The following is a 19,263-nucleotide window of genomic DNA, read 5'->3' on the forward strand; positions in this document are numbered from 1 at the left end:
AGCCAGTACTCAAAACTGCTAAGTCATCTCCCGGCACCCCAACCCCCAACACATTCTTTTTGTGAGGCAGGAAACCACTTTATAGCTCTGGATAGCCTGGAACTCACTATGTAGACCAAGATAACCTTAAACTCACAAAGACCCACCAGTCTCTGCTTCCAGAATGCTGGGATTAAAGGCATGCACCAACCCACCTGGCTAATTATTTTTGTAGTACTGGGAACACAGGGCAATAGGCAAGCTAGGCAAGCACTCCACCAGCAAGCCACATAACCCCAGCTTCCAGATTGGCTTGTTGTTTTGGTTTAGTTTTTATCAAGACAGATTTTTCTCTATGTAGCCTTAGCTAGCCTGGAACTTACTATATAGACCTTGCAAACCTCAAATTTGTGGTGATCCTCCTGCCTCTGATTCTTCAATGCTAAAATTGTGGATACCACTAGGCCTGGCTTGGTTTTTGTTTGTTTGTTTGGTTGGTTGGTTGGTTGGTTGGTTGGTTGGTTGGGGGGGTTTTTGGTTTTCAAGACAGGGTTTCTCTGTGTAGCCTTGCTGTTTTTGTTTATAAACTTTTTTTGGTTTTTCGAGATAGGCTTTCTCTGTAGCTTTGGAGCCTGTCCTGGAACTAGCTCTTGTAGACCAGTCTGGCCTCGAACTCACAAAAATCTTCCTGCCTCTGCCTCCTGAGTGCTGGGATTAAAGACATGCGCCACCGTGGCCCAGCTAGCTTTGCTGTTCTTGAACAAGCTCTGTAAAGCAGGCTGGCCTCAAAACCAGAGATCTGCTTGGGCCTAGCTTGTTTTATCTTTGTTTTTCCATACTAGAGAAAGAACTTAGGGTCTTCCACATGTTAGAGAAGTAGCTACCCCTGTACATCCCCAGGTTATCCCAGAGGGTTGTTGGTGGTGGTATTTTATTATTATTATTATTATTATTATTATTATTATTATTATTATTATTATTATTTCATGTGTGTGTTTTGCCTATATGTACATAGGACTGAAGTTGTGATTGTTATTAGCCACCACGTGGGTGCTAGGAATTGAACCTAGGTCCTCTAGAAGAGCATCCAGTGTTCTTAATTTCTGAGCCATATCTCTAGCACCCAGAGAGTTTTAATATGAACAAAAACCAACAAACAGATGACCTAGGTCTGGTGATACAGGCCTATAATCTCTGTTATGTGAGATGCTGAAGCAGAAGGACAGCAAATTCATATCTGGACTAAGCTAAAGAATGATTTCAAGCCTAGCCTGGGCAACTAAGTCTATATCTCAAAGTAAGACTATATCTTACTTTGGGCAACTAAGACTATATCTCAAAGTAAAAGGTTAATAATATTTTTCAAAAAAAAAAAAAAGACAGATTAGGATTTAGCCTAATGATAGCATATGGATGCCTTATATTAATACATACACACACACACACACACACACACACACACACACACACGGAATCAACACAGTCTCTTTCCTCTATCCTCAATGTATTAACTATTAGGAATTGTCTTTCTCAGTTTCTGTTAATCCTAAAATAGGCAAGGCGATGAAAACAAAGAGTATCCAGCATCAGGATGGTGCTAAGAATAAACACTCGTAACAACATGAGGTATTTTCTACTCAGAGGCTGTCTAGGCTGTATCCTAAGGACATGGTAGGAGCACTTCTGAATTTCATCAATTTAAAACTGTCACTTTCCAGGGCTGGAGAGATGGCTTGGCAGTTAAGAGCACTGACTGTTCTTCCAGAGGACCTGAGTTCAATTCCCAGCAATCACATGGTGGCTCACAACCATCTGTAATGATATCTGGCACCCTCTGGCCTGCAGGCATACATGGAGGCAGACTTTCTATACATAATAAATAAATAAAATCAAAAAAAAAAAAGGAAAAAAAAACTGTCACTTTCCTAATGAGGTAGATACCTATAAGATAATCTCAATGCTCACCTGTCCACAGCTCTGTCCAGCAAGTAAAACAAGGCCTGAAGTACCACGTGTTGGACGGACTTGTGAGGATGATGTAGCCTGGCAGTGAAAAGGGCAATGGAGGCTCCAGTTGGATCTCGAACATTCTAAAGCAAATAAACAAGAAATATTTAGAAATCAAATAATAATTTTAAAAAAATCACAGCAATCTTTTAGACTTATTATCCTGGATAAAGAGTTGACATATGATGAGAACAGCTACCAACAAAACTCCTTGATTTGTGTCTGTTCTTCCACAAAGGGAAAAATGTTATCATTACCCATGTCTGATCCTATCAGCATTTCCTAGAACCATATTCTCGTAGCTCTGAAAAAAAAAAATCACATTTTCTTCAACTGCAGAGCAATCCAAGGATAATTTTGCACTGGATTTGTAACTAATTTCCCAGGCAGGATGGAGAAAAACAGATCAAGATAATGGTTTCCGTGCTACCTTAAACATATTATTACATATTCATCTGAGAAACCAAGAGATCTCTATAAACGAGAGCTTCCATTAGGTAAGGGTATGCTATGCTCTGACACACTATTAGCCTTCCCAAGATGCTGACCAACAACTTAGAGGGATCAATGAAGAAAAATGTTTACGTCTACTACTCCAAAGCTCAATAATTCAACTATTATTAATAACTAGTAATTTTCAATTAGTAATTATTCAACTATTATTAGAATAATTTAGTAGCAAAATGTGTTGATAAGGAACCTAGGCACAAAAATCCAAATAGGACAAGACAAAGTAACAAAGCCAAGACAGGCTCTAAAGACTCACCAAGATGGTAAATTTTCCACTGAGGATCTCAGAACGGAGAGGTTCCTCATGAGGTTTCAGCTTCACAATGCCTTCCTTCCTTCTTGTTTCCTAAAAAGGAAATAATAAAGAGATGAATTAATATGGAAATACGATATATCCAGAACAACTTTACATAGCTCGGAGCTAAGGCAAGTTAGAAATATAAATGAATTGTGAATTCCTTTGTAACATGCCTGCACTCCAGGGCAATTAACTGTTCCACCAGGAACTCTTCTGCTGCCTCCAACAGTCGCTCTAGTTGGTCATTTAGAAATCTCTGTCTCTAGTACAGATTTCTTTTCTGCAGCCCATGCTCATATTCTATCTGCTTAAAGGACAGACAAGTCTATTTGGATATCCCACAGGCACAGACAAATTAAAATTATGTCCTTCTTTCTACCATGAACCCACCCCACTTTCCTCTCCTAAGTTAATGAACGCCAGCACTGATACCTCCCCTCACACACTAGTTTAAGCAGCTCTGACCTACTTTTCTCCACCTCCCCTGACATTATGTATTAATAATACTGACACTCTCTCTCCTTGTAAATTTAACAGTCCTTAAACTGACCTTCTGGCTCCAGGATAACAGCTGAGACACACTCTCTAAAAACTACTATGTCAAAATCTTTCTGGAATGCAAATATGGAAACCCCTACCATGTTGTCTGTATTACTAATGGATTTCTGAGGCCTTAACGACCTGGCTTTATTGATCTGTGCTCTCAGTCTTTTACCTTGACTCCTACTAACCATTCTGGCTTCGCTAAATTTTACTTTCCAGCACTGGGCATCTGAACTTACAGTTTCTTGTATTTTTGGTTGTAAACCTTTAATAGCTAAGTTATCTCTCCAGCCCACATGCTTTCTTTACTATACTTCACCAGGGCTTGATTCCTAACCATCCTTTAGCTGTGGTTTTTTGGTTTGGTTTTGTTTTTGAAACAAGGTGCCACTATTCAGCCCTGGCTGACCTAGACCTCAATATATAGAACAGGCTTGGCCTGGAATTCACAGAGATCAACTGCCCCTGCCTCCTGAATGCTAGGATTAAAAGAGTGACCCACTATGTCCAGCTATTAGTTATTTTTTTTTAGGAATGCTTCCTTTGCTTAGCTAAATGCTCTTCCAGAGTACTACACTCTCATCAGAACACATCTGTAAGTTTATTTACTACCTCTTCTAGGTAGCAATCATGGCACTGTGAGTATTGTAGCTATGTAGTCAGGCATAATGGTGCACGCCTTTGGTCCAGCACTCAGGAGACAGAGAAACTCCATGAGTTTGAGGCCATCCTGGTCTACATAGTGAATTCCAGGAAATAGAGAAACCTTGTGTCAAGAGAAAAAAAAAAAAAAAAACAAGGGGTCTGGAGAGACAGACGGTCAGCGGTTAGGAGTACTGGTTATTCTCCCAGTAAATACAGGTTCAATTTCCAGCACTCACATGACAGCTTACAAATGTCTGTTACTCCAAGTCTGACACCCTCACACAGACATCAATGCATATAAAATTAAAAAAATTTATTTTAAAAATTTAAAAAAAGTAACTTCTAAGAACAGAACTTAGCTAATATCTGTTTTTCTTTTCTAGAGTTAATACCCCCCCTTTCTTGAACAGCTCTCTCTAAGCTCTTCAGTTATCAGAACGGCAGCTTCGTAAAACTTCAAAGGACCTCAAACACCTGTGAAGTGTACCAAATAGGTCAGGCAGGAGGCAGAGAAGAGCAAAGACTCAGACTCCAAGGAGGAGTTGTCACAGGCTGATGCCAAGGAATTTCCTTAGCCTCCACCATCGCAGCAAACTCTGGGTACATACAGAGTATTTCCAGGAGCTGGCCAGTCCAACCTCAGCTCTCCCAGCTGCTGGACGCTGATCCAGTGTGTGTGAGGAGCGCACAGAGAACAGCAATACTTAGCTCAACTGCTACAGACCACATGACCCACGTACTCTGTAGGAGTGAAACAACTCTACGGCACGAAGCACATCGAATTTTCTGGCCATGAGGAACTTGACAGCCACGTTCCAAGAGAGTGGAGAAACATTGTACTGAACTGTCCACTTGTTGATCTCCTCAAGAAACTGCTTGGTAGCCTATTTAATAAACAAAGAAAGAATAATTAGTAAGAAGAGAACATATTTTAGAAATATAAAAGAGACAACAGGCAAAGATTATTATTTGTTCCCCAAACAAGACTCAGGTACATATGAAGTTTTAGGCCAGTCTGGGCTACATGAAACTCTGTCTCAAAAAAAAAAAAAAAAAAAAAAAGGATGGTTTAGCATGTAAAAACATCTGCCACTAGTTCAATCGCCAGGTCCCACATGGGAGAAGGAAAAGAAGATTCCTGCAAATTGTCCTCTGACCTCCAAATGCTCGAATGAGTACACATACAAGTAAATAAAAGGAATTTTAAATATTTTAAATTTTAATGTAAAAAATATTTTAAGAGGCTGGAGAAATGGCTCAGAGATTAAAAGCACTGGTTGCTCTTCCAAAGGTCCTGAGTTCAATTCCCAGCAACGACACGGTGGTTCACAACCACCTGTAATGAGATCCGGTGCCCTCTTCCAGCATACAGCAGAACACTGCATATATAATAAACAAATAAAGCATTAAAAGTATTTTAAAAGGGTTAAAATTTGTGTAATTTTTATTCTTTACATTTTAGGCCAGAAAGTAGAATCAAATCAGAGAGAGGAAACAGGTCTGGGACCCATGAAGAAATAATGAGAAATGAGAAATAACTCCTCCTAAGAGTTGGGAATAGAGCACTCTGCCAGTACTCTGGCTTTAGCCAAAACAGCTATTTCTTCATTTTAGAATCCCCCACACACACCTCAAGCAGGGTTTCTCGGTAGCTTTATTTATTTATTATGTATATAATATTCTGTCTGCGTGTATGCCTGCAGGCCAGAAGAGGGCACCAGATCTCATTACAGATGGTTGTGAGCCACCATGTGGTTGCTGGGAATTGAACTCAGGATCTCTGGAAGAGCAGGCAGTGCTCTTAACCTCTGAGCTATCTCTCCAGCCCCCAAAATAGCTTTAAAAAAAAAAAAAAAGAGAGAGAGAGAGAGAGAGATGTCTGGAGAGACAGCCGTGGGTGCTGGGAACCAAACTCTTATATTTTTGGTTGTGAGTCTAGCCTTTAACGGCTGAGCCATCTCTCCAGCCCAGAAATAGCTCTTGTAGACCAGGCTGGCCTCCAACTCACAGAGATCTGTCTGCCTCTGCAAGTGCTGGGATTAAAGGCGTGCGCCACCACCACTCGGCCATTTTAGAATTATTTAAATTGGGATTTTTGTGCACATATATATTTTTTAAAGATTTTTTTTTATTATGTATACAACCTTCTGCCTCCATGTATGCCTGTGTTCCAGAAGAGGGCGCCAGAGCTTGTTACAGATGGTTGTGAGCCACCATGTGGTTGCTGGGAATTGAACTCAGGACCTCTGGAAGAGCAGCCTGTGCTCTTAACCACTGAGCCATCTTCCAGCCCCTGCACATATATTTTGAATGGCTAAAAGATTACTGTGTTGTGATTCTGTTCTACCCATCTAGAAACTTTTCTTGGTTATTAGTTCAAAAATTTAGAAATTTCTTAATTTTAACTATACCCATATTATCTGTCAATCAACTCACAATTATGATGTACCTACTCAGTTGGGCATAGTAGCACATGCCTTTAATCCCAGCACTCAAGAAGCAGAGGCAGGAGGATCTCTGTGAGTTCAAGGCCAGCGTGGTCTACACAGTGATTTTCAAGACAGCCAAAGTTGTTTAGTGAGACCCACTCAAAAAAAATAACAACAAAAAGATGTATCTACTCATATTAAACCATACTTTTTTCTTCAACTACCACCAATGCCGAGGAAAAAATACTAAACTTGAAGCTGCTCCAAAGGCATGACACCCAGCCTACTATGTGAGCATGGACTAGGGAAATCTCTCTTCACTAACTTATGATGAAAAATATGGGGACGAGGCTAGGCACGATGGCACATGGCCTTCATCCCATCATAGAGACAGGCAGATCTTTGGGAGTTTGAGGCTACCCTGTTTTACATATTAAGTAAGACAGGCAGTACTATATAATTGAGACCTTTCCTCAAAAGAGGAGGAGGGTCACGAAATAAGGGTTATATGTGCCTGAAATTTCAGCACTAAAGAAGCAAAGAATTGGTCCTAAATTCTAGGCCACCCTGGTTACACAGCCAATCAAAGGCTACATAGCAAAATCCCATCTCAAAGACAGGGTAGGAAAGCAAAGGAGACTTGGGTATTGTGGCACATATCCATAATCCAGCATTTGGGAAGGGGTGATGGGAGGATCAGGAACTGGTCAAAGCCATCCTTTGCTACACAGAAGTCAAGCCTGGGCCATATGAGACCAGGTCAAACAAACAAAAGGAAAATAGGGGGAAAGGATAGGGTCAATGGCCTATTTCAGAGAATTGGCAACAATCCTCCCTTCCAAATCCAATCCAAATTGCTACATCCTGTTTAAACAACTATCAAACTAGATCCTACAAGGATCAGCATACCTTACCACATAGCACCCGATTCATCCCCAATTTTCTAGGAAAACACAAAAGACCTTTCTAAACCAGGGGAAAGTCCAAGGCCTGGAGCACAGCTGAGTCTTAGAGCTCGGCAAGTGAGGCAATGCCACACACCACTGGGAAAGAGAAGCAGAAAACTACTAAGCGCAGGGCATAGGGTCAAGAAGCAGACCACCAAGAAAAGCTTTCAGAAGAGCACACTGTTCCTCAGCCACCCAAAGCCAGACCACAGCACTGAATCTCAGAGAAGATAAGAGAACAAATTTAGAATGTTCCCCAAGGAAAGCATTTGTGTTCCACCTGTAGAGTTGCACCTTCTAGTGAGTGGCCAACATCAAAATGAGGAAAAAAAAGAAGAAAAGCAGGCACAGAAGCCCAAACAAAGCCCTAGTAGGCCAGAAAGGCCACAAATGGGGTGGGGTTTTTTTGTTGTTTTTTTGTTTTTGTTTTTGTTTTTGTTTTTTTTTGATGAACCAATAACCTTTTACACTTTTCTTGAAAGGGTTTCACTGTGTAGCTCTGGCAGGCCTGGAACTCACTATGTAAACCAACCAGACTGGCATGGTACTCACAAAGATCCTCCTATGCCTGCATCCTAAATGATGAATTAAAGGAATGTGCAACCATGCCCAATTTAACAAATCACCTTTTAAATCTACTTTTATAATGGATTTCTGATGTGTGTAAATAAAACACTAGAGTAAGAGAACACACCTTTCTTGTTGCTTAGCTGTGAGAACATCTATCAAACTTTGTATAGATAGAAAGGGGATATGATCAACACTTACCCAATTGGTAAGATGACCTTTCACTGTGAAAAACCTAGCCTAACCCTAACAGTAAGGTGAGGCTTACTATGGAGATGAAAACTGATGTCTACTCATCCTGGATAAGTAACCACTCCAGACGAAAGTGACAATTACACGAAGAGCAATTTGAAAAACCAATTAGCTTACTGCGATTAATCACAGAAGCAGGGACAGTTGTTAATTCAAAGGCAACTGCATCAACCACAACCTGAGTGATGATACTGGAAAGCTACATTGGTAGAGCTCTCTGCACAACTTGAGGTAGCACAACAGATCAGAAAGCCCCCTCCAAACAGCTCTCAGCTCTACCTCCTCTCTTACCTCTAACAACTGTTCCTATTTCTTTAAGAGGGAAAAGGGGGGGCGGGGGGAAGGCTGTAGATGAGGAAGGAGGAGAGTCCCTGTGTATCTTGTTAGTTTCAAGAATTTCTTGAGACTTGTGAGTTGTTTACTTTGGAAGAAATGTTTCAATTTAGTACTTAGAATTTTCTGAGCTTTAAGGAACCTTCCTCTAGAAGACTGGTTCTCAACCATCCTAATGCTGCAATTCTTTAATATAATTCCTTATGTTATGGTGAGCCCAACCATAAAAATCTTCCACTGCTATTTCATAACTGTAATTTTACTACAGTTATGAATTGTAAATATCTGATATGCAGGATATGTGGCATGCAAACCTAAAGGAGCTGTGAACCACCAGTTGAAAACTGCTGCTCTAGAATGAAATGTTTGAACTCCCAGGCAACTGCTACAAAACAAGGCCAGATGTCTCACATCTGTAACACTAATGCTCAAGAGGCAGAGGCAGAAGGATCTCCACAAGTTCCAAGCCAGCCTGGTCTACGTATCAAGTAACAGGACAACCAGAATAGCAGTTGCACATGGTTTTCATATACTTCCTTTGAAGTACATCTTACCGTTTTTCTCTTCTTGTTTTTGGTTGGGAACTCTTTGCAGACCAGGCTAGCTTTAAATCCATATAGATCCACCTGCCTCTGCTCCACTCCTCCTCACTCCCCCTCTCCCTGCCACTGCTAAGGTTAAAGACATGGATAACCACACACAGGGTATAGTTTTTATTTGTTTGCTTGGTTGTTTGAGACAGGGTTTCTCAAGTGTAGCTTTAGCTGTCCTGGAACTCTCTGTACACTAGGCTGGCCTTGAATTCCTGAGTGCTGGGATTAAAGGTGTCACCACCTGTTTGCTTTTTAACTCACTGCAGAGACGGTTCATGTTTTTAATTTGTACTGTTTTCATGTGTACTGACAAATGATATGTTTATGGGGAACAGCATATTTTTATACCTACATATACACACATACTTATACAGCGTAGAATGATTAAATCAAGCAAATTACCTATCTACTAATTGAAATAATTATTTTTTGTGATGTAAACATTTGAAATGCGTTCTTAAAAAATTTAAAGTAGATATATAGGGGTGTGGAGTGTGTATGTGTGTGTATACAGCAGAGGTCAACCTCAGGTGTTGTCTTATGGTCACTGTCCACCTTATTTTGAGATAAGGTCTTTACTTGGCCTGCGGCTTGATAACTGGCTAATGTGGCTGATCAAGCTGTTGGGGCCCGAAAGTCTCAACTTCTCATGTACTGGAATTACAAATCTGTCCCACCACAGCCAGCTATAATACATGGGTCCTAAGGATCTAGATGAGGTGTTGATGCTCTCATGGCAAGCATTTTACCAACTGAAATATCTCCTCAGCCCCTGTCAATTAAGCTTTAATGAAGCAGTTAAAAATGCTTAAGGTATGGTAGAATGATAAGCTAAATTGTAGTTGTAATATCAGCAATTCATCAGTCTGCTGAGATTAAAAACATAATTACAGTGAAATACATAAAGCAACTGACATTTATAGAAGGCTTCTAGAGGCCAGCACCTTGTGTTAGGCTTACTAAGCCAGCCTTTCTCTGTGCCCTTATACTAACTTAAAAAAAAGAAAGAAATCGTAAAGTATGCAGCACCTTACTATTATCTATAATTACCCCCTATGCAGATGTAACTGAAACTTTGCACATTTTGGCTATCATCTATCTCTCCACTCTTGTCACATTCCAGTTCTGGTGCCCACCCCATCCTACTGACTGTGAATATTCTAAATTCTAAAAATACATGGTGTAGTGTTGGCCCTTCTCTTATCAGTCTTCAGCCACTTGGCTAAGATCAAGTGTTCTTTTCTAGACTTTGTCTTTTTTTTAATAAACTCAGTTCCAAAGTTCTTTTTTTTTTTTGGATTTTCTCTTTGCAAAAAATCCTCCAATAGCTGTTGCCTTGAGCTGACCTCTGTCCCCTGCTGGTCAGGATGTTGTTCTTGGCTTTAAGCACGGGAACAATTCCTCCTGGTTTGGCTAGTACAAGGCCCTGCCCGAAGAGAGACCAATGTACTGTAAACAGTGATGTGATATTTACAGATTCAAACACATCCACACCACCTGTTTTATTCAGCCTCAACCTCCTGCATCTCCATCCCTCTGGTGAAACAGATGAACCCATGAAAGAAGTCAAAAAGGATGGTCTTATCTTCACATCTTCCAAGACAGACTTACATATCTTCTTACACATGGATTATGCACAACCAATGAGCATATATACACTCACTGGTGGCCTGTGGATTACCACAAAAGCATGTCCTAGCAACTCTGACAAGCAACATACTCATTAAGAGGGATAACTGAAATTCTTCAAATTAATACTCAGTGCATTTCCTGGTGAAAAAAGAACGAACCAAAAGATGAGTCACAGTTTAGGAACAATTCCAGCTCAAGGTCTGTGTTGGACTTCATCTAGGGCTCTGAGCAGCTGCAAGGATTGGGAAAAGGCCTAAATTACTGTACTGAAACCCTAGCACCATCACTCACAAAGCCCTCCGGCTGACTCTTCCAGTGAAAGTAAGATTTGCTCCAGCACAATCAAAAGAGTGTGAGTTTAATTACACTCCCAAACCATGTTTATTTGGGTTTGGGGACTTATTTTGACGTGGGCTTTTTGTTTGAGAGTCTCAATACGTAGCCCTAACTAGCCTACAATGCCTGTATAGATCAGGCTGATCTTGAACTCCTAAAGATCCCCCTGTCTCTGCTTCCCAAGGGCTGGTATTAAAGGCCACAATCATATTTAGATTAAAAAGCAACAACAAGCCGGGTGGTGGTGGCGCACGCCTTTAATCCCAGCACTCGGGAGGCAGAGGCAGGCAGATCTCTGTGAGTTCGAGGCCAGCCTGGTCTACAAGAGCTAGTTCCAGGACAGGAACCAAAAAGCTACAGAGAAACCCCATCTCGAAAAATCCAAAAAAAAAAAAAAAAAAAGCAACAACAATAAAGTTCCTGACTATGGGGCAACAAGGCCACAGGTACTTGAGAACCTGCCATAAAACAGCAAGGAAATCTAGACATTAAGTAGGTAACATACTGGACTTCATCCACATGCGGCTGAAATAATGGTATCAGAGAGAAAACCAACAGGATTGGAAGTGAGTGGCATACACCTATAATCCTGACACTTAGGAGGCTAAAGCAGGAGGATTACCATGAGTTCAAGATGAGACAGAAGACAGCGATTTCAAAGCCAGCCTGAAATGTGTGAGGTCCTATCTCAATAAATAAGGCTGGAGAGGTTGGTAAAGTAGTTGCACATAAACTGGGTATGGGAGGACATGCCTACAATCCTACCACTCAGAGAATTCCAGGCCAACTCAGATACATGAGCCCTTCCATTTCAAAAATAAACAAATAAAACTAATTTTTTAAAGATTTATTTTTATTTTATGTATATAGGTATTTTGCCTACATGCATGTCTATGCATCACATGTGTGCAGTGCCCAAGAGGGCCAGAAGAGCATGTCAGATCCCCCAGAACCAGAGTTACAGAGAGTTATGAGCTAATATATAGGTGCTAGGAATTGACCCCTTGTTCTCAGTGCTCTTGACTGCTGAGCCATCTCTCCAGTCCCATAATAAAATTCTTTAAATGTGCAATGCTGAAAATTCCTCCCGTGGAAGCCTTCCTAGAGTTGGGAGTTGTTTCTCACTTTTTCTTAATAAACATACATTCTAAGGTTAGCAACATGCTTCCACAAGTAAAAGCATTTCCTGTACAAGAATAATAATATGAATTTGATCACTGGAACCCACATTAAAAAAAAAATCCAGCCGGGCGGTGGTGATGCATGCCTTTAATCCCAGAGTTCGAGGCCAGCCTGGTCTACAAGAGCTGGTTCCAGACCAGGCTCTAAAAGCTACAGAGACACCCTGCCTCGAAAAAAACTAAATAAAAAAAAAAAAATCCAATACAGTGCATGAACTAGACTGCTTTCTAATGCTATGATAAACACCATGACACGCCAGGCAGTGGTGGCGCACACCTTTAATCTCACTTTAATCCCAGCACTAGGGAGGCAGAGGCAGGCAAATCTCTGAGTTCGAGGCCAGCCTGGTCTATAAAAGCTAGTTCCAGGACAGGTTCCAAAGCTACAGAGAAACCCTGTCTAAGGAAAAAAAAAATTAAAAAAAAAAAAATAACCCATGACAAAAAGCAATTTCTTATGAAACTTGTGCCCTCAGGACCTACCCAGGCCACTTCACTTGATGACGGACTACTGCTGTGTACATCCAACTTTACGGCTTGGTGCATCAGATAACACACAGCTCATAATGAGCCACTCAGATCACTCAGTAATCTGGTTGACCTTTACCATCGACTGACTTCTACTTAGTTGGGCAGTGGTGGAACACACCCTTAATCCCAGCAGTCAGCAAGTCCCAAGTCCCTGTGAGAGACCCTATCTTAAACCTCACAGAACTGGAGAGATAACTCTATGGGTAATCATTTTTGCTGCACATAGGCAACTTCAACACCCAAATTAAACCACGTAAAAGCATGTGTGCCCATTAATTCCAGTACTGGGGATGGAGGGCAGAAAGGAGAATCACTGGGGCTCACAGGCTACCAGCTTAGCCAATTCATGTAGCCATCAAGGAACAATGGAGAGTGGGTCTGGGAGTAAAACATCCACCCTCTGGCTCACTCAGTGTGTTATTTGAAGACATCACTGACCCTCTCTAAGCCTTAGTTTTCTCTTCTGAAAAGATAAGGGAAACGGAACAACGGATGAGAAAGCACCTATGACCACACCTAGCACACAGTAATCTCTAAATAAATAATTGTTTCTTTTTTTCTTTAATCCAGTTGTTTTCACACAAAAATTTCTTTCAGTAGAGACAGAGTTTCTTAGAACTGGGTTTCCTATTATGTGCCTTCAGCCTACAACAGTTCAGAAGTTCTAATCCATTTTACCCAACAGCATAAACCTACAATATGTATCCATCTGAAAAAAAAAAAAAAAAGGAGGAAGAGGAGGAGAAAAAGCCCATAAAGGGGCAATTCCTTATCTGCAGCTCTGTGAATAGTATCTTTACATCTGCTCCCTTCTCTAAGTCCTTTCTCTCTGAAAAGGACTAACACTGCCATCATAAGCACGAACTGTTATCTCCTATATTCCCAGCCCTCGATTTATTCCTTCTATTCTGAGAAACATATTCCCCCAGCCTGCTCAAATTGGCCTTGGTAGTCCAGGCAGGTGATGGAGGAAGGTAATTGGTTAATTATAATAAACCAACTGCTTGGCCTCATAGCTTAGAACATAGGTGGGTGGAATAAACAGAATAGGATGCTGGGCGGAAGAGGAAGTGAGGTCAGACTCTGCTCTGCTCCCGGAGAGCCGACAGCTCGGAAGCAGAGACACCATGCTCCACTTTCCCAGGATGGACGGAGGCTAGAATCTTCCCGGTAAGTGCACCTTGGGGTGCTTACACACATCATTAGAAATGGGCTAGTCCAGGTGCGAGAATTAGCCTGTAAGGGCTAGAGTTCATGGGCCAAGCAGTTCTTAAATGAATACAGTTTGTGTGTTGTTATTTCGGGCATGAGCTAGCCAAGCAGCCGGGGTGTTGGGGACGCAGCCCCGCCGCCGCTCCTATTTCAACAGGCAGGCACTGAACTTGTTATTCTTCTACCTCAGTCTCCATTGAGCTGAGCTTACAGACCTTGTGGTGGTTGGACTAAAAATGGCCCCCACAGGTCAGGTAGTGGAACTCTTGATAGAGTTAAAGGATGAAGAGGTATGGCCTTGTTGAAGAAGTGTGTCACTGGAGGTGGGCTTTGAGGTTTCTCTCTCTGCCTCAGCTCAAGATGTAAAGGTCTCAGTTATGGCTCCAACAACTGTGTGCTACCACGGTCCCAGTCATGATAATAATGGAATAAACCTCTAAAACGTAAGCTGCCCTCCAATTAAATGCTTCTTTTTCTTTTGTCTTTCTTTCTTCCTTCCTTTCTTTGGTTTTCACTCTGTAGCCCTGGCTGTCCAGAAACTAACTTTGTAGGTCAGGCTGGCCTCAAACTCACAGAGATCTGCCTGCCTCTACCTCCTGAATACCGGGATTAAAGACATGCATCACCATCTGATATTAAATGCTTCCTTTTATAAGATTTGTCTTGGTCATGTCTATTCACAGCAATATAACAGTGACTAAGTAAGCCCTCGATTCAATGTTCCCTTTGTAAGAGTGGCCTTGGTCATGCTTCTCTCTACACAGCAGCAGAACAGTGACTATAGCAAAGGCTTCTAAGCACATGGCACCAACAGAAAGACCACTCATTATAATGACAATAAAGGAACTACTTCATCTAAGACATACATGGGGGAAAAACTGTAACCAAATAAACTGGGGGGGTGGTGGCGCCCACCTTTAATCCCAGCACTCAGGAGGCAGAGGAAGGCGGATCTCTGCGAGTCTGAGGCCTGTCTGGTCTACAAGAGCGAGTTCCAGAATAGCCAGGACTGTTACACAGAGAAACCGTCTCAGAAAAAAAAAAAATGTAACCAGACACTCTAGACTGAACACCTAAATAAGTAAAAGACTCAATGTCTAGTTTTTTTAGAAGCTACCTGTGATGGTCTGAATAGGAATGGCCCCCATAGACTCATGCATTGGAATGCTTGGCCCATAGGGAGTGGCACTTCTAGGAGGTATGGCCTTGTTGGAGAAAGTATGTCACTGTGGAGATAGACTTTGAGGTCTCATATGCTCAAGTTAGGCCTAGTGTAGCAGTCTCTTTCTGCTGCCTATGGATCTAAATGTAGAACTCTCATGCTGCCATGTTTCTCACCATGATGATAATGGACTAAACCTCTGAAACTGTAAGCCAGCCCCAATCAAATGTCTTTTGTAAGAGTTGCTGTGGTCATAGTGTTTCTTCACAGCAATAAAACCCTAATGAAGACAATACCTCTATATCTCAAGTCCCATTATCCTATGACAGATGCTTGTAGTAAGCTACTTTCACTTCGTGCCTGTTTCCCATCTTCCCTTTGCTGTGAATTATTGCCCTTTTTATGTCTACTAATCACTGAGTCCACATCAATCTTTGAGGAAACAGAAACAGGATCTAAACAAACACAAATTTGCAGCAATGCTACAATGTGTACTGAATTTCTAAACTAAAACGACATTTTTTTCATTAACGTTGTACCAAACTGTTTATGCAGCATAAATCTATGTTCCTAGCATTTAAGAGGTGGAAACAGGATGACCAGAAGTCACCTAGATTTTGATGTCCATCTGGTGGAACTAGTCTCTTAGTCTCCTGGCTCGCTCCTGGGCCCCTCTCCTGCCCTCTCTCCTTTCTCTTTCTCTTCTTCTTGAACTCTCTCCCCCCCCTCTATCTTCTCCTAGCCCAGTTCAGTCTGGGCCATTCTAGATGCCTCTGGCTATACTTCCCCTCACATCTACAACAAACCTCTTCAACCACACCTAAGAGCCCTCTTGTACTCATCACCTGCTTCAAAAAAGGGAATTCAGGTCTGGTACTGTAAACCTGACCAAAAGCTCATGGTTCTGGAGGCCTTAGACCCTCAGAGAGAATCTACTACTACTACCCCACTTAATAGATTTGTTGACAAACTGGCTCCTAAATAGTTGTGTTTACAATCACAGATCAGTGCAGCCCTCAATCTTGACCAGAGGCACTTTTCCCCCACAAAGAGCAAGAGTCGTGCAAGAGTGCAGAGTGCAGAGACATGGGCTCTGTCAACACCACAAAGGCTGGGACTTCCTGGAAGAGATGATGGGCTGCCTTCTGCATGGCATAGCCACTGTACTCATGAACTCACATGAACCTGCGACAGCGTCCCGACAGGCAGCACTCACAGGACTGAGAGAGCTGCTGAGGGTAGAAATGAACAAAACACATTGTTGACAAGTATTACATTGTCAAAGAATAAACAAATAAATAAAAAGAAATACAGCAGGCATATTAATTATTTTTTAGAAAATATATAGTCTAGCTGATTTCTACTCAGTTTCCCTCCAAGGTATTTATTTGCTCTATTTCCATGGACTTAAACTGTTTTTTATTTTAGCTTTATTGTTTCAACCAGGGCCTTGATATGCTCTGTTCTCTTGTCTTGATCTCTAAAGTGCTATAATTACAAGTGTACACCCTCTTGATCAAACTATTTTTAAAAGTCAGTTTCAGTTGTTTTTTGTTTTTGTTTTTTTTTTAATTGCTGATGCTCTTTTTCAAAAGAAGAGAAACTGTAATATTTCAATGTGTGGTGTTTGGTTTAGAGGTGTCTGTTTGTTTGGAGACAGAGTTTCTCTGTATAGCTTTGGGACTTATCCTGAAACTCTCTCTGTAGACCAAGCAAGCCTCAAACTCAGAGATCCACCTGTGTCTGCCTCCCAGGTGCTGGGATTAAAGGCATACAACACCACTAGACAGCTCAATGTGTGTATTTTTTTAAATGATGCCTTCTTCAGGATTTAGCTACAAGAAATTTTATGCTTCATAATTCACAGAAAATAAAGCAGGATATGTCAGGCGGTGGTGGCACACGGAAGGAAGGAAGGAAGGAAGGAAGGAAGGAAGGAAGGAAGGAAGGAAGGAAGGAAGGAAGGAAGGAAGGAAGGAAGGACATATAATTTATCACAATTTCATCTATCCAAACAGGATATATTCTTTCCTTTCCCAGTTAAGTCTTCTGTGTTCAAATAGCAAATCCTGTCAGAAAGACTATGGCAAATAGAATTGATTTATAAATCAGTAATGAGACTACTCTCAGCAATCTAGACAATAACATTTCTAGAACTCAGAATCAACTATGTGAAACTAGGTCTTGGTGAGTAATAGCCTTACTCACAAGACTGATAAGGACCTGAGTTCAATCCCTGGAACCCACGTCAAGAACCAAAGGTAACAGCGAGCATCTGTAACCCCAGCACTTCTAAGGTGAGAGGCAAAGACAGGAGAATGCCCAGAAACTTGAGGTCAGATAGCTTGATGTACAAACTACAAAAACAAAAGGCATTTGCCTCAGATACAAGGAGGAAGGAGAGGACAGACTTCTGACTTCCACATGGGCACAATGGCACATGTTTGCCTGTACTTAGCACAGTCACAGACACACACTAACACACACACAAACAATAAATAAGAACATCTAGCACACAGAATCTTACATAGTGAGTATTCACATTTTTTTTCTTTGCCTAGAAGGAGTTCCTGGGTTTAATTCCCAGTACCAAAACAAACAAACTTATTTTTGTCTTTCTTTAGAAGATGTCACAAAAACCTCCCATGGAGCAGAAGGGCAAAAGCTCGATTGATCTTGATTTTCAGTACGAATACAGACCGTGAAAGCGGGGCCTCACGATCCTTCTGAAAAAAAGTATGAAAATTTTTTTTATTAGCACTCGGGAGGCAGAAGCAGGAGGATCTCTGTGAGTTCGAGACCAGCCTGGTCTACAGAGCTAGTGCCAGGACAGGCTCCAAAGCCACAGAGAAACCATGTCTTGAAAAAAAAAAAAAAAAACCAAACAAAAAAAAAATTAAAAAAATAGAAGATGTCAGCCTGTAGAGGCACATGGATGATGAGGCAATCAAGACCAGTGTGGGCTAAAAAGTAAGTTAATGAAGCCCACACTGTGTTACACAAAAACAAAAACAAAAGACAGTAAATAGAATTACTTAACAGGTATTCTATTCTGATATCAATGGGTTGTATGATAGAAAATCTTTCTTCTACCCACTAAAAAAAAATAAATAAATAAACTTCAATCTCAAAGCCCTACAAATCTTAAGGCCAACTAACGATGAAGGAAAGCTTAATATTAATTTGCCCTCTCAAAGAAAATAAGTGGAATGGTTCTGAAATTCAGCACTCTCTCATCTATTACATCAAACACTGTACAAGGACCAAAGGGGAAAAAAGCTAAGTACAATTAAAAGATTACATCACACTGAGAACTGAACAATAGGAAACCAAGGCTGAACAAGTAAAGCTCCCCAAAGCTTCATAGGACAAGGAAAGGCCAGAGTTAATTAGGCTATTAAACATAGAAAGCTCTTTAGTGTTAATGACTTCCTTCCAGTAGAAGGAAAGGAGTAAGGCTTATCAACACTCCAACAGCCAAGTGTTAAAGGCCCAATGAATCTCCAAGAGCTGACAAACAGAAAACTTCTATTCCCTTAGAAAGACTCAGTGGTAGAGTGCCTGTGGCGTGTGCAAAGTCCTAGATTTAACTCTCAGTACCACCCATCCCTGCTCAACCTATCCTACCCCCAAAATATACAAAAATGTTCTTCTTTTTGAGACAAGAGTTAGACAGATGCTCTGGTAGGCAGACATCTGGTAGGCGAAATGCAGCCCCGCAGCTCCTACTACATTCCAAGACTGCCAGCATCTTCCTCCTGACTTGAAACAAAAGCCTGGCATCTTTGGTCTCCACCAGCAGGTCCCCTACTGATGGACTGGCTCTACAAGTTCAAAGCCTGCTCAGGGCAGGCCACACAACAGCTGCTGACCAATCAACCATTCATCTTCAAACCTACCAACCCTAAAATAGGGCAGGAGGCTCTTGAGATGTTTTAAACCCCAACCCTCAAGAAGACACTGGATTTCTTGGCTTGCCAAGTCCTATCTGCAGAGGGTCTTTTTCTCTGTGTGTCTCTGCAGGTGTGAGTTTCCTTACCCTCAATAAACATCTTCCGTCAGCTGTTGGCTCTGTCTGTGGTACCTGAGATTTCTCTGCTGTGATC

At 41.4% G+C, this 19,263-nt stretch overlaps 1 protein-coding gene across 1 annotated transcript in view; it reads right to left on the reverse strand.

Moving 5' to 3' along the window:
* The window catches only part of Ptpn9 (protein tyrosine phosphatase non-receptor type 9), a 75,220-nt gene that overhangs the window by 33,271 nt on the left and 22,686 nt on the right, over window positions 1–19,263 (reverse strand). Inside the window, exons 2-4 of the mRNA XM_050119420.1 lie at window positions 4,723–4,866; window positions 2,753–2,842; window positions 1,945–2,069 (exon numbers count right to left, since the gene is read on the reverse strand). Coding sequence (XP_049975377.1) covers window positions 1,945–2,069; window positions 2,753–2,842; window positions 4,723–4,866 — 359 coding nt within the window. The remainder of the gene's footprint in view (window positions 1–1,944; window positions 2,070–2,752; window positions 2,843–4,722; window positions 4,867–19,263) is intronic.

The sequence above is a fragment of the Alexandromys fortis genome, unplaced genomic scaffold (genome assembly GCF_014885135.2).
Source record: "Alexandromys fortis isolate MF-2015 unplaced genomic scaffold, M_Fortis_MF-2015_v1.1 scaffold_167, whole genome shotgun sequence".
NCBI classification, from domain to species: domain Eukaryota; kingdom Metazoa; phylum Chordata; class Mammalia; order Rodentia; family Cricetidae; genus Alexandromys; species Alexandromys fortis.